At 40.8% G+C, this 24,112-nt stretch overlaps 1 protein-coding gene and 2 long non-coding RNA genes across 19 annotated transcripts in view; 1 reads left to right on the forward strand and 2 right to left on the reverse strand.

Moving 5' to 3' along the window:
• LOC104143730 (uncharacterized) overlaps nt 1-11,583 on the reverse strand; it is a 32,902-nt gene extending 21,319 nt beyond the window's left edge. For 6 of the 7 annotated variants that reach the window (XR_011141301.1, XR_011141298.1, XR_011141300.1 and 3 more), the window contains exons 1-3: nt 11,223-11,583; nt 7,084-7,283; nt 4,209-4,421 (exon numbers count right to left, since the gene is read on the reverse strand). This is a non-coding gene — a long non-coding RNA (uncharacterized lncRNA). The remainder of the gene's footprint in view (nt 1-4,208; nt 4,422-7,083; nt 7,284-11,222) is intronic. The other variant, XR_011141302.1, reaches the window with a different exon arrangement.
• The window catches only part of TSPAN4 (tetraspanin 4), a 439,431-nt gene extending 419,075 nt beyond the window's left edge, over nt 1-20,356 (forward strand). For 9 of the 10 annotated variants that reach the window (XM_068944743.1, XM_068944745.1, XM_009674396.2 and 6 more), the window contains 3 exons: nt 7,111-7,242; nt 8,909-8,992; nt 11,786-20,356. In XM_068944743.1, coding sequence (XP_068800844.1) covers nt 7,111-7,242; nt 8,909-8,992; nt 11,786-11,854 — 285 coding nt within the window. In that variant the 3' untranslated portion in view covers nt 11,855-20,356. Of the gene's footprint in view, nt 1-7,110; nt 7,243-8,908; nt 8,993-11,578; nt 11,663-11,785 lie in introns of those variants that run through there. The other variant, XM_068944742.1, reaches the window with a different exon arrangement.
• LOC104143727 (uncharacterized) lies at nt 11,929-23,439 on the reverse strand. 2 transcript variants are annotated; one of them, XR_011141295.1, is made up of 4 exons: nt 21,322-23,439; nt 20,556-20,726; nt 17,862-17,915; nt 11,929-16,372 (listed from the first exon to the last, which is right to left on the reverse strand). It is a non-coding gene; the product is annotated as an uncharacterized lncRNA (long non-coding RNA). The 2 variants fall into 2 exon arrangements; XR_011141294.1 differs by having other exon boundaries at nt 11,929-17,915; nt 20,556-23,439.
• Between the last annotated feature and the right edge of the window lie 673 nt (nt 23,440-24,112).

Here is a 24,112-nt window from a genome sequence, read left to right on the forward strand (position 1 = left end):
CTGTTACCTTTAAAAGGTCATGGCATTTTACAATGCTTTTTAAATATTTTATCTTCCCAATACTATGATCCAATAGGAGAAGATATTAATTGCTTAGAAGAGAAATATATTTTGAGGTTCTAGCCCAAGAGCGGGCCATGTCAGATGTAGATAAAATCTGTAATATCACTGCTTATTTGAAAACATATTATGTTTTACTCCCTCAAACCAATTAAATCTGCTTAGTCAAAATTATTAGAATTTACTAATATTAAGATGCTTGCAGTAAATATTAATCAGGCTTCAGTGACATCTCAAGAAGTGTTAAAACCATGTCAAAGATAGGGGGGGAAAAAGCATTATTTGGAGGATTTGTGAGATGTAAAACTCATGCTTCTGCTTCTCCTGCTGTAAAATAGGTGTTATGATACATACTCATACCTATCCATATTTTTTCAAGATGTTCCTAAATTGGACCTAGTTCAAAAATTGTGTACAGGAATAATCAGGATTCTGGAATTTACTTTTTAGTGAGAAATTTAAAATCTCTACTTAACTAGGAAAAGATGAAGTAGTGATCTGATTACGGCCCATAAAAAAGAGGACAGGAAGGGAAAAGGTTTTTGAAAGTGAATAGCTCTGTAAGTTTTGGAAAGAAAGCACAGTGTGATCCGAGAGCTACAAATTTAAGATACAAATATTTGATGGTGAGATGCAGATATAGAAGGATGGTAGATTTTCTTTCACGGAAGTCAGGATAAGGTGTTTGTCTAATGGAAATGATCTTGTTCAGCCACAGGTTTGGGCTTGAGGCAGGACTTGATGATCTTCTGTGGCTGGTGTAGTGCTACAAATCATACTAGCTTGTATTAATGGTCCCTCTGGCCTTCAGAGCAATTACAGTTTGATGAGTGTCTTAAAAGCTTCAGGTGAAACTAATTTCAGCAGTTCTTAGGACCCCAAAAGATAATAGCAAAGTGCCATCTTGCAAGCCACGTACAATCATGTTAAATCACTCTCTTTTCTAGCATGACAACTGTGAAATTACCACGCGCCATCTTGACAGTATTACAGTGTTAAAGTCTGCATGGTCCCAGTGCTGGGCACTGAGGGGACCAGCAAAGAGCTCCCACAGATCCATTTTTACTGCTTTGTATAGTTGGTTTTCACATGTATCTTTCAAAACTATTCAGCAAGAGACTATTGCAGTGGTGCAGTGAAAGCAATCCCAGCATGGTTAATTATGCAAAGCACTTTGCAGTTGAATAGCACTATGTAAATGGCAAGTATTATTTTTTTTTGTGTTCAGTAATAATTGTTACTCCTTACATCCCTAATCAGTAGAGTGCAATCACTGATAGGGGGATTAGGAGCATCCAGGGGACTTCCAGGAAGGAAGGTCCCAGCCCAGCTGTTTTCATTCTGGTTCCTAAGAGACTTCTGGCAAAAGACCCCCTCATTAGAGCTAATCACACGGCTATATAGGTGAATGTCTCAGCACTGACTTTTTTAATGGAGCCAACAGACATCAGTCATTGGTTGAGCAATGAGCCATGTCTACACATGGATGGAAAACAGCAGCCTCAGAGGAAAAAAAAACCCAAAACACAAAGCAAAACACGACAGTAGCAGCAATGTTAATGAGTCTTCCTCCTCCTCCTCCCCTCTGCATTCACACTCCTTTTCTTTGGAAAAATGTCATTCAGAGCTTGAGCAGAAGGATTGCGCTGTGATTAAAGCACTAGGCGTAGACACCAGGGATCTAAGCTCTGGCATAGGTCTTCACTCTTCCTGCCATTAGCTTAGACAAAGACCATCCCCATCGTGAATCTACTAAATAGGACAGTGTATAGCAACTAACAGAATAAGGGCTTCTATTTTGCTTAAAGAAGGAAAAAAAAACAGTTTTCCCAGAAACAGAAGCACATTTAGCAGGTAGCATTTGGTTTTTGTGCGACTGCTGGATCACAAATGAGAGGGGAGTTTCAACTGGCAGTATGGATACACAGTGCACGCGTTCACTTGTGAATGGTGGTGATTGTATGTCTGTCTTCTTCGAGCGCAAAAGCCCTGAGCACCTTTGACAGACATGATCAAATTCTTTTTTTTTCTTTTTCTCAGAGTAGAAGGGGAGGAATCCCAGAATAATTAAGCAGAAAGGATAACAAGTACTGTTTTTGTGTTCTTTACTCTCATTTGGAGGCTTACTTCTTTGCAGCCTTGTACCTTGAGAAATCACATCTGCTTCTCTTGAAAAGGGGAAAATCATTCTACAGTTCATTACTGGGAACACAGAAACAGCAGGGACCGTCAGCTCCATGTTTAGGGAGAAGGTTCTGGTTTTAGTCTATGACTGATATTTCCAGACTACCAATAGAGCAGTTGGGTTCTGCTGCATACATGCAATGCATGTTAGAGGAAAAGCATTAGACTCCTCTAGCAGAAGTGTTAAGCCTCTAGGTCAGGGAGCTGTTTCAAACTGGAATATCTTTTTTATTTTTTTTTTTTAAATACCTTCAGCTGACCAAACTCACTGTCTTTCTGAATGGAGATTCAGTATGACTGAGGACTACAAAAGCACACAAAGTTATTTTAAACGTGACTAAAATTCTAATACTTTAGGCTGTAAGTTACACTGAGCTGCATTAGACTCCTTAACAACAAGGACTGGTTAAAGTTACAGGTGGAGACCATTAGGAAATGAGAAATGGGCATTAATTTTTAAAATGCTGCTTCGTCACCAACATCTTTGTGATCAATATTTGAACACTTCTCCTTTTAACTAACCAGTGAGTAACTTGAGAGGGATGTAGAAAAAACATTAGCTTCACTGAAGTGAGCAGATTCAGCTCTCTTTCACTGCTGTATAATGCCTTTCATGTCTACTTAGACCACTGTAACTGAGAGAAAAATTTGACCCAATCTCCCCCCACCCCGTCATTGCTTCTGTGTTAGATTAAAACATACTTTGGATTACTGCTGAAGTAATCCAAACCATCCATTAAATATTACATGATTTCAAATTAAAACCATCTTATTCACCGCTTTTCACAGTGATGGATGAAAAAGATATATACAAGGCATCATGTCCCTAAGTCTCCCTCACAGTCATATGATACCAGAAAAACTGTAACTGCTAAAAACCTGTCCAAGACAGGGATTCAGTATCTGTGGATTTAATTTTTATTCATAAGCCCTGTCCCAACCTGGCTGATTTTGGCAAGAATTTAGCAAAGAAAATATGTGGGTCATATTTTACTGTAGCCAGTAAAAGACATACAACATTTTAACTCTTCTTCTGTATGCTTCCACTGCAACAAGATAGAAACATTTTGTTTAGTATTAATTACCAGCTCTAGCTATCCCACGCCAGAGCAGCAATTGCTTGTTAACACAAAAATAAAGCTATCTGGGAGCAGCGCTGCATCCCATAAATACAGCCCAGAGTCCTCCGTGCCGTTTGATGCTATCTGGCTGGAAAGCCCTCCTCAGCACACGGCCTCAGCCCGCAACGTCACTTGAGCAGCTCCTAATTGTCCGGAGCTCTCGGGAGCCGACTCCACACTTCCCAACCTTCCCTACCCCCAGCAGGTAACCAATATAGATTAAATAAATAAAGAGATTGATATTTCTTTAACAAAGGAGGAAAGAAATGTGTTTTGACGTTTCAGGAGACAGAGCCTCCCACGTGAAACAAATGAAGCAAACAGGTGAGTATCATCAGTATTCCTAGAAATGTTCAGCAACAAGAGCTTAGCTACTCAGAGGTATTTTGACAATTTTTCGCTTGTTTGAGCAACTCTTCCCAAATGACTCTCAGTACCTCCAGAACTACTACCCAACTGTCACCTTATCCCATAAGTACCTGTGTTCCTTCAAGTGGGCAGGCACAATTTCATCTACCCACGCATGCTCTTTCACAGCCGCAAGCGCTAGAATCAAGTGCTGCGGGTTGTCCAAGTCAAGGTGTCTTCAGGGTACTGCTATTCAAAAGACAGTATCTGACATCTTCTGAAAGTACCCCTGTTTAAAGTGTGGTAGTCTGGATAAAAGTAAAGTACTAACAGCCTGTAATTGTTTCTGAAAACATTATCCTGCCTGTTGAAACTAGGGACAAAATTAAGCAATTAGGCAGCCTTGCCTAATTTCATTGCTAACTAGTGAAAGGAACAGCTAGAAGACTGAAAACTGTAAACGTGACCCATAAAGTGAACGTGGTTGTAGCTTACCTTCCAAGACTCAAGTCTGCAATTGCTTTATGCTGATCAGGCAGCTTAGCTTTCCGGCCAGGACAAAATATCAGCCTTTGTGAAGAACAGAAAGTCTTAAATAATAACTGGCTCCAGCCAACTGCTAGTTACAGGTATTTTCTTCCATGTGATCTGTGCTTTCTCTGTCCTCCAAGTACAGGACAGTCTCCCAGTTATCCTTGCTGAGCAACCCTGTATATTTTAAAAAGAGATTGTTTCTCTCATATCTCACAAGAAAGGCCTCTTAGCTCTCCTTTCATCCTTAACATCATACTTTCTTCTGTTAGTTCCTCATCTCTCTGAAGGATCTAGCTATTTCTGATCGTTCAGCTTCGTGCACACAGGATAAATCGGGTGCTTATCAAAGATCCAAAATCAGCCCCCACACTCACTGTTCTCTGTTTGGGCCTCCATACTAAAGTCCCTGAGTTTATTGAGCCCTCAGTTTATCTGTTTTTTGGCTCTCAACTTTGCTGATTCTGTACTGGGGACCTATTGGAACCCACTGCCGCCTGTTCCCTGGTGCTTGCCTCTGTGTTTGAGCTTCTGCCATGGGTCAGTGCCTCTAGAGATGCTTTTTCCCTCCACCTGGTCTTCACTAAATGCTGAATTTCATTACTCATCTTTTCTTTGTCTTCCACATCTCTTCTCATGTGTTCTCATTTTCTGTTACCTTTCCTCCACTCCTAGGATTACTGATTCCCACACTGCTTCATTCTTGTTCACCCTTGTGCTTCTTAGTCCTTTCTCCCATTGCTAGGTCTGCTTTGTGAGCCAGCAGTAGCAGGCAAGTATCAGCATTTAATCCTCTGCACTTGTACACTACACTGAGGATCCGTGTGGGCAGGCAATGTGGGGCCAAGATCGGCCCAATTTAGCCCACTTCAGGTTGTCTTTGCAACTGCATCCCCTCCCATTTCCACCTTTAGGCTTACCGGAAATGTGCTCTTTACAGTCTCCGGAGTCCCAATCCTACACCACTTCCTAGCTACTTTCTGCTTCCTGTGCCCATTGGAACAGCTGTCCTCAACACTGTTAGTGAGCTCTTAAAAACAAAACTTGTATTTTGTCTTCATCCTTGCTGGCCTGTCAGACATCCTTGAGACTCTCAGCTGTGCAATGTTATGGAGGGGAAGGGGCTAGTCTTGACCTGTGCAAACTTGTCACTTACATCTTGCCAGAATGTCACTCAAATGTCTCAGCCCTTGCCCCTCTACTTCAATGGTGAATTACATTTTCAAGGCTTACGCTTTCCACTCTGCCTGTACCAACTTCTTACTCTCTATCAAAAGCTCTGCCTTCTGACTGATCAACTAGTGATGACAGCCTGCAAGACTTTCTTGTTAAAATTTCTAGATAAACCCTCTTTCCTCAAAAGCACGGCATTTGTTCCCTATAGCTCCCAAGCGCTTTGGGTCCTGCTACTCATGCAATCCCTGTTTGCATGCAGGAACATAAAAGGAACAATAATAACAGAAATTCACAAACTTTTTTCCTTACAAGTCCTTTTGTAGAAAATGTAGCTTGTAAACTCCCAAATCAAACACTCGCAAGCGACTGCTGCCACAGACCAAATCAGAGGATTGTGAGCAGAACTTTAGGGGAAGGTATGCTGCTCCAGCAAAGGCTTCTGACTTTTGCTTGGCACAAGAAAAATACTGTGCTGTGAGCACTGAAACATCTCTATCTGACTACCTGCTGTGAGTGCTTGCAGCAGCCTGGGATGCGAGGCAACGTGTGACACCTCTGCCCTCTATTGGCCTTGAACGGTTGATCTTCTCCAGTGAGTGCTACAAGACCTGAGCGCTCTGCTCTCCATGCAAGTAAACCCTAAAACCACTATACTTACAGAAAACTCTCCCATATCAGGATCTGACGTAGGTCTTTACCTACCTATTAGTAGGTCCTGGTGATGCAGAATCTGTATGATTATAAGTCTTTACACGCAAGACAAATATTCTGTGTATGGCTGTGAAAAATATTGTACATGCTTATATAACATCAGGTTTAAAAAATAAGAACTTGGCAAGTTATTAGGTGTGGCTGGCATGGATCTGAGAAAGTGTGAAGTACTGCCACTATTACAGAGCAGTTCTGCAGCCTGATGTTTATAAATCCACGTAGGCTATCTTGTTTTACTCACTGGTGCTAAAGTTTCTAAATACTTACAAGTTTCATACTTTCTGACTTAGCACAGGAGTGACAGATGGTTTATATATCTATTTGCTAATGAATCTTAGCTTATTTTGTACCATAGGAATGGCCCAGGATAAAAAAACAAAAAAAAAAACAAGTTCCCAGAGAGGAAAGATGATCACAGAGCCATTCCCTGTAGTGTTAGGTACATTTCCTGTGCTTTCCATTCCACTACTGAAATATAAGAAATCTAATTCAGCACTAATGTAGTCATTGTATGTTGTTTCACTGCGTATATACACTTAAAGCACCACTTTTTAGGAGTATCAGATGATGACGTTAAGGAACTTTGCTGAAGAGAGAAGAGGAGGAAATAAATCTTTTACTGAATAACTAAGAGTCAGGTTGACTCTTCTAATCTCAATACTTGGCTGGGGTTTCCTGTTTCAGCTCCTGCAGCATCCTGCTGGCAAAAAAAGGCACTTCTGCTTCTTCGTTCTCTCAACATTAGCTATGTACAAGACCATACTTAAAAAAAGACGTATTCTACAAGAGGTAAAAGAGGTGGGTAAGGGTCTATCTAGGTAAAGCTGAGGAGATACTATATTCCTTTAAAATCTCATGGCCCAGCTAAAGTAATAAGAATGCACTAGATGAGGCAGGGAAGAGTCTTCCATTTCCTCTGAATGAGTAGGAATCACCAACAGAGCATGCTTACAGTGTTGCTTGGTTCCTCTTTTTCCAGTTCAGATGCTGTGGAGTCTCCAACTATACCGACTGGTTTGAAGTGTACAACACAACCCGGGTGCCAGACTCCTGCTGCTTAGAGTTCAGCGAGAACTGTGGGCTCCACTCCCCGGGGACCTGGTGGAAAGCGGTGAGTAGCTCCAGCAGCAGCTGAGCAGCCTTCTTGCAATCCTGCAACACAGGTCCAGGCAGGCAGCTAGTCACCTGTAGGGCTATGCAGATACACTGAGTTGTAACCTGTATCATCTTTAATCAGGTGGTTTCAGAAGGCTCATACTGGGCCGCGAGGCAGGTAGGGATGAAGGCAAACGGCTTATCCGCACACTTACCACAAGCCCTGCAGCACTATCCAGTAACAGCAGCTCTGGGTCGCCCAGGCAGTCACTAGACAAGAGGGCTGTGTGAGCCTCGGTGCTCTGCTCTCACCAGGACTCCTGGTTCAGGGACTTTCCCTGCGCAGTACAAGAGAGGGAACTGCCCCACTGAACTACCTCAGCAACCCCCTTCAAGCCCAGCATTTTTTGCAATGCATCTCTGCACATCCCTGTAAGCACATTCAAAACTCAATGGGATGATTTCCCTACCATGTTCTCAGGATCATTCCAGAGCAGATAGTCAAAGTCTATATTCCTGTCTGAAATAAGCTCAGCAATTCTTTTTGCTAATTACAGGTAGCGTAATTACCCAGGAGGGATGTAGGGCAAGGCCAGCTAGTGAAGTGGAATTAATGGTGTTTTGCTGATTCTTGTGGTTTGCAAGGAAGACGCTCTGCGAGCTCTCTCGGCCACCTTCTAATGAGATTTCATATGCATGGACTGGAATTTGCTGCAGCTGAGCTCCAACCAAGCCTGGCTCCCTTTTATCTCTAGAGTACCTCCAAATCAAATTTTTAATTTAAGCACTGAAGAATTTTTGTTTCTTATTTTAACCTGGGTACCCAGATGATCAGTGCAGGTTTCCCATGCTAAAACCACATCTTCCGGGGGAGGGGGGGGGGGGATCTTAATACTTTTTTATTTAGAAAAATAAATTTAGAAATTTAATTTAGAAATTTATTTTATTTTAGTGAAAACCACTAGCTGAAGGCTAAACAGCCATGCTCATGTACATTTACAGGACACATAGTACTGTAAGGTTGTCTTACAGAGGGGGAGAAATGAGTCTGCAAGCCCATTATTTAAAGAAAGGTTCCACTCGGGCCAGTTCCAGCCCTCCCCAAGACTGGGCCAGGAACACGAGGTTATATCTACTGCAGAATTTAAACCAGGAAGAAAATAACGGAGGCGCTCCCATACTGCAATTTGAAATGATGGAAAATGATATGAACTGGTACGGCAGAAGAATCTACTGAACAGCTCTCACTAGCGCCTTCGGGGTTCTTTTTCTTTTTTTTTGTATATTATGTAATAATAACAATTATTTTTTCCTGAAACATAGGGAAAATGAGAAAATTAAAGACTCATTTTGAAATGCTGAGGTGCTCACAGTTGGCTCTTAGAAGATAGATACCCCAAATCCATTGCTTGCTTATTTTTAAATATTGACCCGATTAAATGGAGGTAACCTTTAACCTCCATTTGCTGAAGGTTAACCTTTTGGAGGTGCACTTTGTGTCATTACAATTAATATTCCATGGTCAAGCTTCAGCCTAGACATGCATCGTATTTGCTACAATGCTGAAATGACGATTCAGGCTACCTAGCAACTTAGTGTGACATAGCTCTTTTCTGTCTTCTTATTTTCAGGGAATTAGAGCCATGTGTTTATGAATAATACAACATTCCCTTTTTTTCCAGCCTTGCTATGAAACAGTGAAAATATGGCTCCAGGAAAACTTACTAGCAGTGGGAATCTTTGGATTGTGCACAGCCCTGGTGCAGGTACACTCTAATATTGATTTCAATTCCTAAGGCAGCTAAATGAATAATGGCAGACCCAGGCATCCTCTGTCTAAGCTTGTTCTAAGAATTTCAAATTTTGCATGATGTTAGACTAAAAATCCGAGAGATTTAACATCATCTTATGTTTGCATTCTGTTAAAACACTGTGCACAGGGTACAGAGCTAGGAGTACTGCACAAACTTTGTGTTTTATCATGTGCTGTGAAGAGTATGCACTTTATCAAGTGGTTCATCTAAGGTTCACCTTACCTGTATTTGTCCATTTTGTATTTTTCCATTTGTATTTTTTTTTTAAACCATACCTGTATTTGCCCCATCATTTTCCAGAGAAGACAGACAGCTTAGGCTAATATCTAACTTCTAGATAGCCTAAAGGTAGCATAAGACTTCAATCTCATTCTCCTAGATCCTAGGGTAATTTATAAGTTTGGATGTTGTTACCTTTTGTTCATTATTCACCCGACCAATGGAACAGTGTTTCCTTATCCATTAATTTCAAAATCCTTAAATCCAGACATCCTTCATCTATTAAGTGGAACGATGGGCACAGAAGTTGCCTGTTAGATTTCGGCCTGCAGTTGTTTCAAGCGTAGCTTTGGTCAGAGAAGGATCAGTGTAGTAGTAACCTTGTCTCTTTCTCTTAAATAGACATATCTTTAATCCGGCTAGCCACAATTCTGGCCACAATAGCACAAACCTTATCCTGGGATACATAGGCAAAACCTGTGCTGAAGATCAGCCTGATTCAGCTGTACTCTGCCCTCTGTTTATGCTCTGAAGTTCCACTCTCGAATGCAGTGACAGAGCTTTAGTTTCCTGTTCCACCTCTGTGTAAGCAGAAAGGATGGCATTGCTAAGCTAATTAATAGCTTGTAGCTCCAAATTAACTTGTGGTTTTAAGTTCTGCGTGGCATGTCACTACCAGCAAGAGAGACCAGAATTCAGCTCTACTCTTGCAGATTAGGCAGAAGAGCACGTCTTACTGTCTCGTATTGTCTGCAGCTTATTAATGCAAATGCCTGACTCTTTGTGGGCCAAAAATCTGTAGAGTTTTTGTTTTCCAGTATGCTAAGCAGATATGCTTAAGAAATGGATGAGCACAACAGAATTGTATGGTAGAGAGAGACAGTATAAAATTAATCTGTTACCGCATTTTAAAGAACAGCTTTTAACTATCTACGCAGCACTGAGGGAGTCTCTAAAAGATTCATTATAAACCCACCAGACCATGCCAGAGGCCCTCCCATAGACTTTGCTTATATTTAGAGTTTTTAAGAGCAAGTGATATCTCTCTGACAAATAGTAGTGACTAGTTTCCATGGGAGGGAACATTTCAGACATGTTAAAAATGCAAATTAATATTCCTAGTAAATTGTTCTGAAGTATTCTCTGTGTTTCACAGCACAAAAGCTTTTGCCAGGGTCTGTCTTCAGCTGCACTATGTGATTTAATCTAATTGATGATGAAAGATTTGATCTACTGCCACCTGAAATGAATGGGGCTCCCTCTGTTGTTGCTGTTAGGATGTTGATCCGGCCCTAACTGAATGATAGCTTTTGTTTTTCATGTTAATGATATAACACTTAGAATCCTACAATGACATAACTTGAAGGACATACGCGCATGTGGCAGAAGAACTTTCTTCAGCCATGCATGCTAAAAATTGTAAAATATATTCAATTGCCAGGGTTTTGTTATGCAGCTGTCTTTGAAGGTATTCCTTTGTTAGGAATCAGAAGGCAGTGTTCTAGAAATGACTTCCCAAAGACGTGTGCTTATATAAAACAGCAAACTAAAAGCCTAGCAGTCTTATTTCACTCTGGAAGAAAGGGAAACAAAGGAGATTGCATCTATTTAACCTGACCGTTTTTTCACCTTTGTTTATATAGTAGTAGTCTGTTATTAGTCATGTTCTCTTTAAAAATACTCCTTTCTGGGAACTGCCATTTATGTAGATAGTGAATTGTAAGTGGTCAAATTAAAATAGAATTCATACAAAAAATTCCCATCTGGCAAACCTATATCTTGATGAAAATTATTACAGTTGTGTTGCAAAGGAACAGTAAAAACCACATAGTACGTTCATGTAAGTCTATTTCAAAAGGAAGGCAAGTAGCGCTCTCTTCCCCATCCCCAATTCCGATGAAGTAACCCGCCAGAGGCGACACAGCAGGTCGGTAGTTGGGCTTGGAGAAGAACCATTGCCTACCTGCTGCTTCTCACGAATAGGCCGAGTGGCGAGACGCATGCCTTGTTGATGCAGCATTGATGATTATGATTAATGCATGGACAGCCTCCAGTGATCCCCCTCAGCGATCACTGCACACACATGCTGGGAAAAGTAAAGAATCACATTATCCTTTGGGCCAGGGATGGTGTCTTTCAAAGCAATAGTTACAGAGATAACCACAGCCCCACAGGCTGAGTGGGTTGCCACTGTAAAACATTTTTGAGCAAAAGACATCCAAATATTTCTTTTCAATATACCCCTTCCCAGTATCTGGTGGCTGCTTTTCATGGAGAAATCAACTCTCCTGTGCTCTCACTGTTCATTCTGTAAAACAGCAATACAGATAAGGACAAAAGGCAGACAGAAACTAGGAACAGAACAAGGACATGGGCCGGCAGGAAAAGCAGTATGTGATGTGTCTTCCTGTGTGTGAATGGGAACAAACAAAAACAGTGTAAGCATGCTTCTTCTTTTTCTTTTTTCAATAAATAGTTTTATTTTGACTTGCTGAAAAACGGTTGTTTGTTTGTTTTTTCTCTTAGATTCTTGGACTCACCTTTGCAATGACCATGTATTGTCAGGTAGTCAAGGCAGACACCTACTGTGCATAGATATCATTCCCAATCTCTCTGCTTCTCCTCCAAAGGACACAGGAGAAATCTCCTTCATGCTCATTCATCTGACCTTTATTTTTTTTTCCCCCCTTTGTAATATAAACTGTGTATAATGCTATCTTTCTGAAGATTTTGTGAATCACCCCACTTTACTGAAGGAGGAAGAAAAGAAAAACTGAGTATTTGAACTGGCACAGGTAAGAAGCAGCCTTCTCTTTAAACAGAAGACAACCTCCAAACAGCAATGGTTCCTTTTCATTGGCCTATGGCAAGACTAAGGAGGCTGCTTATGAGAGGCTGATCTGCAAACTGATGTTAGGAAAAAATTGCACTTGAGGAAACCTCTGTGAAAGCTGCCAGGTTGCCCTCCAGCATATCACAGTCTGGAAGAGAGGGTGTAGAAAATGAGTATTCTTCAGCATTTGAAGAAGGTGCAGAGTAGCTAGCATTGAATGCACTTATAATATTACTCCAGTTAACGCACAGGTAGAATTGTCAAGAGCAAGCTGCCCTGCCGCCAAGCGTTTCAAGATGATTTTGTAGCCAGGAGAGGATCATCTTCAGAAACATGTTAGTCTCACGTGCTGCAACATCAGGCTTTTAATCAGACAGAATCTGTGCAGTGAGATCTGGCTGTTAAGGGGAAGTAACATTGCACATTGTCTCACTTATTAATTGCCAGCGGCACTGCAGATTGTTGGCTGTATATGTAGTATATATTCATATACACCTAGTGTTCTGAAAGGAGGTGAAATACCTAGCATCTAACCTCAGAAAGAGGGAACCTTTCTATCCCATTTTACATTCCAACTGAAATAACTGAGTATTATTTCTTGTAGGAGGCACTATCACTTATACCTCTGGGAAACAAATAATTACCTTCAGCTGTATCTTCATTTCAGTAAACAACTTGCGAGTGGGCACTCTCTGTCATTCTTCCCTTTTTTTTTTTTTTAAATCATTCCTGTTTCAAGTTAGTCTGGAAAATATCACTCATTTCCACACTTGAAGATCCACACAAATCTGTCAGCTGTTCCTTCCCTGAATGTCACCATTTCATTAATTTACTCTGGGATATCATCACCTGCAGGTATGATAGAGTTTGGCTTGCTGAGGATAAGTCTTTTGCACATTGGTCATCTTTTCTAGAGTTATTAAGACTTCAGATGTTTTTATGCTTAGAATTTTTTTAGCTGCTTGCTTATGACAGCCAAGGCACGTCAGTCTTTGTTGGAAGTGGAGTCACTCTCAGTTCTGCCTTTCATAGCCATCTCCCTCCTTCTGGCTTCAAGGGCAGTTGGCTTGAATATCCCTCACATTTTGTGGAATTTGCAGAAATCAAAGTCGTAACTTTCCTTTGCCAGAAAACAGCCCACGGTTGCCTGATTTCTTCCACGTGCACTGGTAACAAGTAATTTTATGTAGTACCCTTCTGTATGAACTCTGGCTATGAGGTTAAGAATCAGATGCTTCTTATCAGTCAAACAAGTTGCAAAGAATTTCCCACCAGCAAGCAGCACCAGATAATGTGCATATGTCTATGTGATAAGGACTGGCAGAAGCATCCTGGAGAAAGCAGACAGCAGGGAACAGGCTAACAGAGCAATTCATCTGGCCCACTGCCTGCAGCCAGCTTGCTTGAAACAGATAGACCTCCCAGGTGCCCATTGCAGCCATTCCTACTGTGACAGACTAGAGGCATGCATCAAGTTCAGGCACACATCACCCTGTACCCTTTAGTGCTTACAACAGCAGGTCTCAGCTACAAGTGATGCTTTGCTTACCTTGATTTAAAGGCACTTTCCAGCAGGAAAGCTGGACTCTTCCAGCTCATAGCCTGTACAGCAAGATCCCAAACACCAGTAAGTAATCCTTTCCTGGACCTGCACCATTGACAATCCCTACTCTCACTGCTTAGCTTTTTTCTCCTCACTGATTTCCTGCAGTCTTCTCACCCTCAGGCCCAAACTACTCCATGTTTTGGGGAGACACGCTTAGGACAGTCTGTTCTGTGAAACAGCAAGTACCTTTCAAAATCCTATGCCTACCTTTATGCAGCAACTGCTGTAGTGTCAGGCATTTACTTGTGCCAGCTAAGTTGAAAGTAATACATTACTTCTGTGTATTTTACATGGCATCCCAATCACTCGCTATCACAGCAACCTAACCACCACCAACGGATTTTATTGCCATACCAACAAGCCACAAATGTTAGCAGACCTCAACCCAAGACAGAGGTTTAACTGAGTGAGTAGCCCAAGAATACACAAGACACCTCTGCCTTGAACAAGAGACTTATTCTTGGGGTTGTAATCACCAAGGTCTCATGCTCCACTTCCTGAGCCGAGACAGACCAGTAAACAGTCCTGTTCTTAGAGAGCTGGAGAGGTGGTATAAGTTTGTTCCTCCCTCCCTCCACTCTTTTCTCTTCTTACCTGCATAGAAGCAATTCCAAGTTAGACGTACCGTTAGTGTAAGTTCTTGCCATGGTTTATTATAACAGTTGTACTCACAGGTGCTCCTGCTGACAGCTCTGAGTTTCCAGCACTGAAAAGCAGCATAACAGAGTGATGAACACATTAATAAAACATTGATTTTTTTAAGAAAGATAAAAGACAGACAAGTCTATTGGTAGCAGTCCCTGCCATTAAAAATTAACACAGAGACAGCAGTCGTGAAGGCTCAGGTGCAAACCGTTGTGCAACAGAGCTCCCACAGAGGGCAACTCGCATCAATTTACCTGATGCTGGTGCAGGGAGATGAGAGACCACAACCCTCATCCTGCAAGTCTCCTAATAACGCATGCTGAGCCCTTAGATGGCTAGACTTCAGCAAAACCTACAGAAGAAAGAAAATTGATAAACAGTAGAAAGACTGAAGACAAGTCACCCTTTCTGGTTTCCTCTGATCATTTACCATGGTTTAGGCATCTTTACAAGATAAACTGCCTTGGTTTCAAAAAGAAGATATAGGCAGTTTGAGCAATACTCTATTTGTAAATCCCAGTCACCGCAACAGCAACATTCAGCAGTAACATTCAAACTGCCATTGCATAAACAGTAACATCTCCATTGGCAGTGTAAGAGTAGTGCAAATTGCTGATGGTCTGAACTGGACTATTTCCTATATTTGATGGTATTAACTCTCTTCACATAAGCCACCGAACAGATGATATGGTGCTTAAAGCATTAGCAACACAATCCGATTTCAAACCTCTGCTCATACTGCATACAACAATACACAAACAAGGCTCAGATTTAAAAGAGCTGCAGCCTCTCTATTGACAAAGTCTGAATATTGTGATGTGTGTCACAGTAACGTTATTTAAAAAGTTCCATAGTATGCATAAACTTGAGTGCACTGATTGATTATAATTACCCTGCAGCATATAATGCGCCCTTTTAAAAGGCTGCTTGTGTTGTAGGTATGCAGAGCAACACAGAAGTCATTCCAATTGCTTCCATTAGCTCTTTGTCACTTTTATTAAGCCTTTTATATTATTTTCCTGTCTTATTTTTGAACATGAAGGAGGACTCAATACATTTAAAATTAAAGACAGAATCAAAGGCAAAAAAGTCAGAGACTGAAGCAAAGCACTCCTCATTTATACTCATTGTGCTTTGTGCTTAATAACAAGGTATGAAGGAATAGGGTGTACAGCTGGACCTACTGAATTCAGCAAGACCACGATTTGGCTTTTAGATTCAGTCTGATATACTTTTGGCTTTTCTGTCTTTTCATCTTCTTCACAACTATAATAATATATATAAAAATATATATAATAGAATGTGTTTTATTTTCTTGTACAGTAAATGTCAGTAGCAGCCAAATCTTATTGCTTGTTCAATAGAATTATTTAGCTCTACATCTTATAGCACACAATCAATGAAATTCACTCCAGTTTCTGTTCTATGAATACTTATTTACTCCATCCCCTCAAACCCAAAGTTCTAAATTTTTTTTCTTCCATTTAATGATTACCATTTGAATGCAGGATTGTATGATTTATAATACACAGAGGAGGGACTTGCACAGAAGCTTGTAACTATATTTTATCTAGCATCAGCAATATGGCTGCTATGCAAGTCCACCCACCCCTCACTTCTCACAAGCTAACTAAACACTGTTTGGTTCCATCTCTCAGAGCATGTGGCTCCAAACTGCCTCTTCCCCCATTCATAGATAGGACAGGAGGTTGTCAGTATGGAAAAAGTTAAAAGCCATTCACATACCTGATAACTTCATTGTTGTGCTGTAAGTGTGGCACCAAAGGTAAGCAGCAGGAAAAAAAAAAAATGCGTGGCATTTGTTTCAAAACCAGACTCTTAACTTTGTCCTCAAGGATTCATGTTAAATGTGAATGATCTTCATAGATACTGCTTTAGACAATTCACAGTAAGAAAGTCAGGACTTGCCATGGAAAATTTTGTTTGGAGCTCCTTTGTGAATTCTTTTAGATTATCACCTGTATCTTATCACAGTGGACAGGTCTCCTCTGTTTCTTGGATTTTGTCACTGCAACAATAATGATACATTTTTGTGCATTCATATAAAGAACAAAATTTAAAATATACATTTTATTTTTTAAAAGTTATTAAATATTCTTTAAAGTTTACAACAGAATGTCTTTTGTATTCTTTTTAATGAACATATTCACACTGCAAGCTATACAGTGAGTATACACATACCCAAAGATGTGTGTGCGCATGCACACACACAGAACGCATGCAATAAAAAATACATAGCATACTTCCTTTTTGTCATTTCTCATTACGTACCTTTGATTTGATCTGTCCTTGCTTATCAGTTTTTTTGGGTTTTTTGTTTGTTTGTTTGTTAAGTGGCTTACCCATTCCTAGATAAATTTATACCCCTTTCAGTTTCCTGTTTAAGGGGCAAGCTGAAAGTATGTGAGAGGCAATACAGGTAACATTTCAGGAAACAGTGGGGGATCCAGGTTTACTGTTGATGTAACAAAAAGCATGTAGACACAAAACCCATGACTTTATGTTACTGATAATTTTGAAATAAAAGGTTTTCTCTGCTTCTGAGGAGGTGGTTGCTTAGATTCAGAAACTGACTAGGAAAACTCAGAAAAGTAACAGCAGACCCTCTGCTGACATGGACCCTTAGGAACTTTGGTACCAGATCCGAAGAAGGTCTGGTTATACCAGGCAGCTTGCCTGAAGTCATATCTAACACTTTGCTTTTTCCAATGTAATTTATTGCACCCTCTAGTTCAAACAGCTATTCTAGTTTTGCTAGTGAAATTGCCTCTAAATTCGGTGTATTTGGACCAACACAGGAGTACTATTAAAAGTATAAGGGTAGAAACGGCCTGAAAGTGGATGGAACCAGATATTTTAGAGGTTGTTGCAGGAAACCTCACAAAGGATAATCCAGTCCTTTGGTGGAAGTTTCTTCCAGCTCCATCAAGTCAGTAGCAGGTTTGCATTTCTTGAATTTCATCTTGTTAAGTGTACCACTAGATGGTCTCATTAACCACATCTATCTTTAATTCTTCTCTGAAGTCTTTAAAGCCTTTGACTTCAGTGTTATCTTATAGCAGTGAATTTCACAATTCCATTGTGCCATACACATTAAAAAAAACCTCCTTATGGGGATTTTAAACATTTTGCCTTTCAATTTCATTAAATCACTCTCAGTTCTTTTACTTCAGAAATGCGAACTTAATGGAAATTTATGGGCACAGAGCAACTCGATTACCTTTACAGCCTAATTTGTCTTCCCAATAAAGCTTAAATCGGGGTAATAGAGTATCCTATTGATTTTCAGGATGCCATCATTTCAACATACCTACTAAGTCAAGTTCATCTTCCCCAACAGCTATCCTATTTCAGTTGTCTTTGCTTTCTGAAATACATGTTGGCATAACCACCTATAGGTGTTTCTGTTTTAATCAACAGCCAGTCCAGTATTACACTTGGCATCCTGCTATTTTTCTTCAAATGCACTTAACACAACCAGGGATCTTCATGCTTACCTAATAACGCTGGCTGTATAACACGAAGAAATTTTTGTCAACAGGGCAGTGGTGCTGCAAATGAAAACATACTAACGCATTAGCAAATAAAAAGAAGAACACATAGAAAACATTTACAAACAGGCTTAAGCGCGCAGCTCAGAAAACTTCATTCGAAGTTTTTGTCTTGACACATCAGAAGTGCAGAGCCCTATGTTTCTTACTTTCTGATATGTTAAAAGAACTCAAACAAATGAAAAATCTATCATTAGTAATTTATACAACATGTGCAATTTGAAAGGCTGCTTTTCTGAAATCTCATCAGTTGACTATGTAAAAGGTCTTTCTATCCTGGGCCTTGATTTTTCTTCTTTTTTTTTTTTTTCCTGTAAAAATATTTCTCCGTAGAAATACTGCATGTCATTCTGTTCACTGGAAATTGTGATTTTCATTGAGCTGGAAGTACAGCTTAGTTTACATTCCCTCGCATAGCCAGAAAGCATTCACTGCAATCACTGTGCCATACCCACGCTGGTGTACATTAGACAGCTGCCCAGGTTGCTTATGAATTGCTTCACAATGCATAGTCTTTAATGTAGAAATGACTGATCAGTTAAAACAATTTCTCAAACAACTCCCTGGTATTTTTTCTGCAGAAATCACTGTTGAGATAGAGTGTTTTGTTACTACAGAGGTGTTTAGCAGAGAATTCACTGTACATGCAATTAAAGGAATAATTTGAAAGGATGGGATCCTTATCCAATATAAACCTCTCATTACATTCTCATGGAACTATTAGTATAGGTTTTGGTTTCAGTGACAGCCAACAGAAGAAAATATATAACTGTCTATAATTATATAATCTTAAGTTTTGTACAAAGTACAACATTAAAAAAAAAAACCCAAACCTAAAACTGTTAACATGTGTTGCTTATGTATTTATTTTATCATGCTACCAGTGATAAAGTTTTAGGTTTAAAGTACTCATCCTAAAGATAACTGCAAATTACTACAGAAATAAAGGGATTTCAGGAACTGGCTTGTGAAAGTCTATTTAGATGCACCTCACTTCCCTCGTCCACAAAGATGCTTCCTTGACTGTAAAGCTTAGTTGCTCCAGATCTACTACCTGTACCTGTGCTGCTTACTACACACATGGATACCTGGTTAATCGAGCAGCCAGTCTGTCAAATGCAGAGGGAAGCGTCTGTATTTTATAGCTTTAGACGCCCAAGGGTAGGCGCCTTGCGTGGTTTTAGGCAGTTTAGGTTTGTCACTGCGTTAGGAGACCACAGTCCCTATGTAGGAGGGAAAAATAAGTACTGTAACCATGTAATTCTTGTCACCCTACTTAGGAACCTAACCAGTGAGTAAGTCTGAATTGCTCTCTGAATGTCCTCAGTTTCCCTGATACGAGCATGCAAACTGCTAGGCAAGTACTGTTACCAAGTAGAACAGCCACTGGTTGGTTTGCTTTCCCAAAGAGACTAATATTTCAGGGTTTTGTTTTTTTCCTTTTTTCCTTTACCCAGCTTACCTTGGAAACTCGCTCAGTGCTAGTACAACATCCACACATGCAATTAACTGATCCCGATTACTACATCTCAGCTTGGATAATAAGCACCTAGGATACTGAACTGGCTGAAAAAAGTGCCTCAACCTAGAAACACTGCCATTGCTGTTCCTTTGAAAAGCTCGCATACATCCACCCCCTGTGGAGCGGCACAGTGCATGTGTCCCCACATTTGTCATTATGGTACCTTTCTGAGATAAATTCTATTCCCCGCCCCAAAAAAGTTTTCAATTGGCTTTCATTTCTCAAGGAATTGAGCCCCACACCCCAAAGGGGGTTCATGCCATATACAAACTCAGATAAGAGGAAGCACTCATAAAAAGAGCACTTCAGTATGGTCCAGGGTCTAGTGCTTTCTCAGAAACCCTCCTCTTGCTCGCTGACAGCAGATAACCAGATATTTATGACAGTCAAAGCCGTAAAAACTTCTCTATAATCCTCACAGCCGTCCTCGGTCCCCAGCAGCGCTTGCTGTCTTTGCAACTATAGCGATTTAGTTGGAAAGTGATGTTGGCATTAGCCAAGTTCGGAGACTGCATGGAGGCACACGTGACAAAGGGCTACTTGAGAAATGGCCAGCTGTGAGCTCAGCTGCAGGAGCGGGACACACGGGTCTGTCAAAAAGAAAAACAGAAATAGCCCTCCCCTGCCCTCCCTAGTCTCCTTGTGAACAGCTAAGTCACACTGCTTGGTTTTTGAAGAGCAGGGATGTCCCTAAACCTCATGGTTGAAAAAGGTTCTGCTTTTGAGGGAAGAGCAGAAACTGTGCACAACTGAAGGAACTGTAGATTTGCAAATGCAAACAGAAGAATTGGATTGATGTGTCATATAATTACCCGCTCACTTTCCCTAAACAAAATAAATCACCACCTTGAAAGTACAGCTTGTTGTCATGGAACTTGCTTGATATTTGGTGCTAATAAAAAATGAAGTTTTAAAGCTCCTTCCTGTGAAGTTCATGCATTAAAGTTCTTCCTCATTAAACACCACCTTACTCATAGCTGTGCACCACAGCTGGTTACCCTGACACAGTACACTCTTTGTTATCAAGATGTCTTTTCAAAAAAGCGCTCATGGGTTTAAAAACAGAATTATCACATGGAAAACTGGCATAATTAAAGGCTTACTGGACATCACGCTACCTTTTTCCAGTGGAATCAAGAGCTGATGTACTTCTACGTACGTACATTCTTCTCAGAACCACAGTATTCCAATACAGGCAATCTTTGGTTGCTACAGATGACAACAGGACTCCAGTTTTCCAACTTCTATGGTATTACACCATAGAAGGTGAGAAAGAAAGAACAGAGAAACTAAAAACGACAAATAAGAAGAAAACGCAGATGAAAAATATGGGAGAATGCTAGAAACAGATGAAAGAGCTGGGCACACAATGCTTGGCACCTGAGCAGAGCCTTTTTTCCTCACTGTAAGGTACAGAAATAGAGCAGCATCCCATGAATTACGTTACATAGTGAGCCCTTTCATGACCCACACAATCTTCTTTTAAAAGAAGATGCTCCCAGAACCAAATCAGGGCTGTAGTGCATATCTCTATAAACGGTTCCACCTAATCCCTATGACTTAGTGGATTTCAGCTTTTTGAGTCTTCTGTAAACTCACAGATGGTGATTCCCCAAGTTCTAGGACTGACGCAATCCCTGTCTATAGCATGCCGTTATTCAGATCTACAGAACTGAAGCTGTGATGCCCTACCGTACTGCAGCCTGGGACAACCTACTGCTGCTTGGGATCCTCCTATTGCCCAGGGCAATCATACCGGTGACTTCCAAGCAGTGGCAAAGCAGCTGCTACTGTCTCTGGGAAAAGGGGGGCAGTCACCAACCCCACCTCGAATACACAATAGTGAAAGGTCTGCAGATAAATGCTAAATGCAGCTTCGTTTACCTGCTTTTCCTTGATCCTGCTTTCCTATAGTCTTCCAAACACCACACTGAAATCCCATCTCCTCTCCTCCTAGGCTATGCAGGTTCACAGAGCTGTTGAAGGACACTGGAATAGTCAGATGATGAAATGGCTACAAGAGACATTGATTTCTCTTATATCCTGCAACCTTTAGTACTTCCAGCCACACAAGGAGATCAATCCAGGCAGCAGTGGGGGATGAATTTATAATGTAATTTAAACATTACTGAAAACTGCTGAGATCCATGACATTTAAAAGAACTCAGCATGCCATAGCCAGTGTGTTACTGGTCCACACGCTCACATGGAGTACAGTGTCCCGCAAGTTAAAAAGATTTGTTAACATCAATGCAATTATACAGAACATGAGGACATCTGGCTTTGCAATCAGATCTAGCACCAAACAGCAGAACACCCTGGTGCCTTATTTATACAAGCAGCTTCTTGCTAAGCATAAACAGAAATACGGGACAATACTGCCATTGTCAGTGCTGATGGTGCAAGCTTATTTCATTTTCATTTTAATCTAGTGAGCTCTCACTGAAAATTAAAGATTCCCTAAGAGCTTTATAGCATGAAGTGAAGGGGCAAATTAAATCGAAAACTGAGATAATCCCCAGAAATGTGTACACAAGTAAAGCAGCTTTAAGTCCAACCACCTTTCAGACTGGTAAGTTCTTGTATAAATAATAACAACAAAAAAAAATCTCCTGCAATGAAAATATTCTCAAGTCTGAAGACATCCCAGAATGCATCACATTGTGTCTACATTATCATCTGCAGCAAGACTACTCAGATCGCTATCAGAAAATGATAAAAGTACTGATGTGGGTTAAGTGAACCAGAAGTGCCATAGCATTTCACAGTCAGGATTTAAATAAATAAATAAATAAAATGGATGAGTCCAGCTGAGCTGAGCAGGTCTTTTTTGAATTTTCTCTGGCTAGCTTACTAAGAGCACACATCTCTAGCCTCCATGCAATTTTCACTTCAATTTTGCATTCACCCTCGGTATTGCCACATAGCAACGTTTGCTGATTTGAAAGCATCAGATTCTCTGTTCAGGTCAGAAAGTTGCTCAGCTCGACTCTGCAACTCTTTTTAAAGTCTAGATAAAATTGTTCCTAGGGCAACAATATAATAAGAAATGAAAACCCTGAAGGAATGACATTCTGGGTATGTAGACATACACAGAAGGAATTTAAGCCCCAGGAATGAAAGTAGATTTGCCAGTAGGCAGCGTTGTGCTGTAGTTTCAGTTATGTCTTCAATACAATTTTTGAAGCACAGAACGTGATGAATCCCCAGGGAATCTGCACAACCACAATGCCTAAGCATATTTAAAGATTATCATTCAAGGCTTTTAAATCCAACTCTATGTTTCCATTAATCCACTGAGCTGGCAGCCCAATCTCACATTGTTAGAAGGAGAGCGAGCCTGCCAATAGAGAGCTTATTAAATATTAAGGTTTTAATCTTAAATACTTCTGTATGACTGAAAAATTCTGAACAGTGCACAGAAAAGCATTTTCAAAAAAAAAAAAAAAAACCTATAAGGTGATATTAGATAAAGGCAAATGTCCCCAAACTAGCAGGAAAGCTGTGTAATAAATCCATTCATTTTAAAGTAGCCGCTGTGTCTCTGCAGTCACATTCTCCCCCGCTTGCCTAGACACAGTGTTCACTGGCTCACTCCTGAAGGCCAAAAGCTCACTTTTCTCCCGAAATGCCATCTTAGCAATTAGAGGTTCACAGCAGGATTCACACTACTCTGATAATGCTGATGGAAAACACCGGACAGGTAAAAAGAAAGATAAACCACTTGGCAAAGGCTAGAGGGATCAGCAGCACATCTGATATTTCCACTATTTTCCATTATACTGTAAAAAAAAGCATTCAGCTGAGACAACCTAATTTTTAAGCAAAAGCTAACTAAAATGCATAAACTAGGTATGTATCCAATGAGACATTTTTTTGAAAAGTCATTTTCTACCTAAAAGGGAAGGGGAAAGTCCCAGCCAGAGGGATTACTCTCCTCTTCTATTTCAAGTGGATCACTTCAGATCTAGCACAATTCAGGCCAAAAAAAAAAAAAAAAGAAAAGGAAAAGGAAAAAAAAAAGAAGAAAGAAAATCTTTTAGCTGAGATTTTTAGCTTTTAATACTTCCACCGGATCCAACAGTAAATCAGGTGGTCAGCAGGAAAACAGCAGCAAATTAGGTTCCTTCTTTGGAAGCTCTTCTGTGCAGAGAGGCCAGGAAGCAGCCACAGGGGTGCCGGAAACCTGACCGGCCCCTCAGACCAGAGACCACCACCCACGTGGAGCGCAAGCAGCCCTGCTGCTGCACCCCGGCGCAGTCCTGGCAGCTCATCTCGGGCGCGTGGCTTACTGCACAGCCTGAGGAACGGAGACCTTCCTGGTTTCAAATACGGCCTTTGCCCTCTTTCTCTGTATGCCCTTGCCTCCAAACCAACTTTTCCACAGCAATCAGATCCTCAACTTTCAGTTCCAAATCCATGAAGCAGATGGAAGGTCTTCCGCCTCCTTTACAAGCAAACTACTCTCTGCAGAGCACCGCTCCCCTGCGGGCTGGCACGCTGAAACCCCTCCGCCTTGCTGACAGAAACCAGAGACACCGCCTCTTCCCCACAGACAGAAACATCAACTCCAACTTCCCCTTCTAGACTCAAGACATGCTCAGATTTCAAGCAACTGTCAGACAGACGTTACACCACGAGGAGCAAAACTCGGATATCGCCCGAAAGGAAAGAA

Source organism: Struthio camelus, chromosome 5 (genome assembly GCF_040807025.1).
Source record: "Struthio camelus isolate bStrCam1 chromosome 5, bStrCam1.hap1, whole genome shotgun sequence".
In the NCBI taxonomy this organism is placed as follows: domain Eukaryota; kingdom Metazoa; phylum Chordata; class Aves; order Struthioniformes; family Struthionidae; genus Struthio; species Struthio camelus.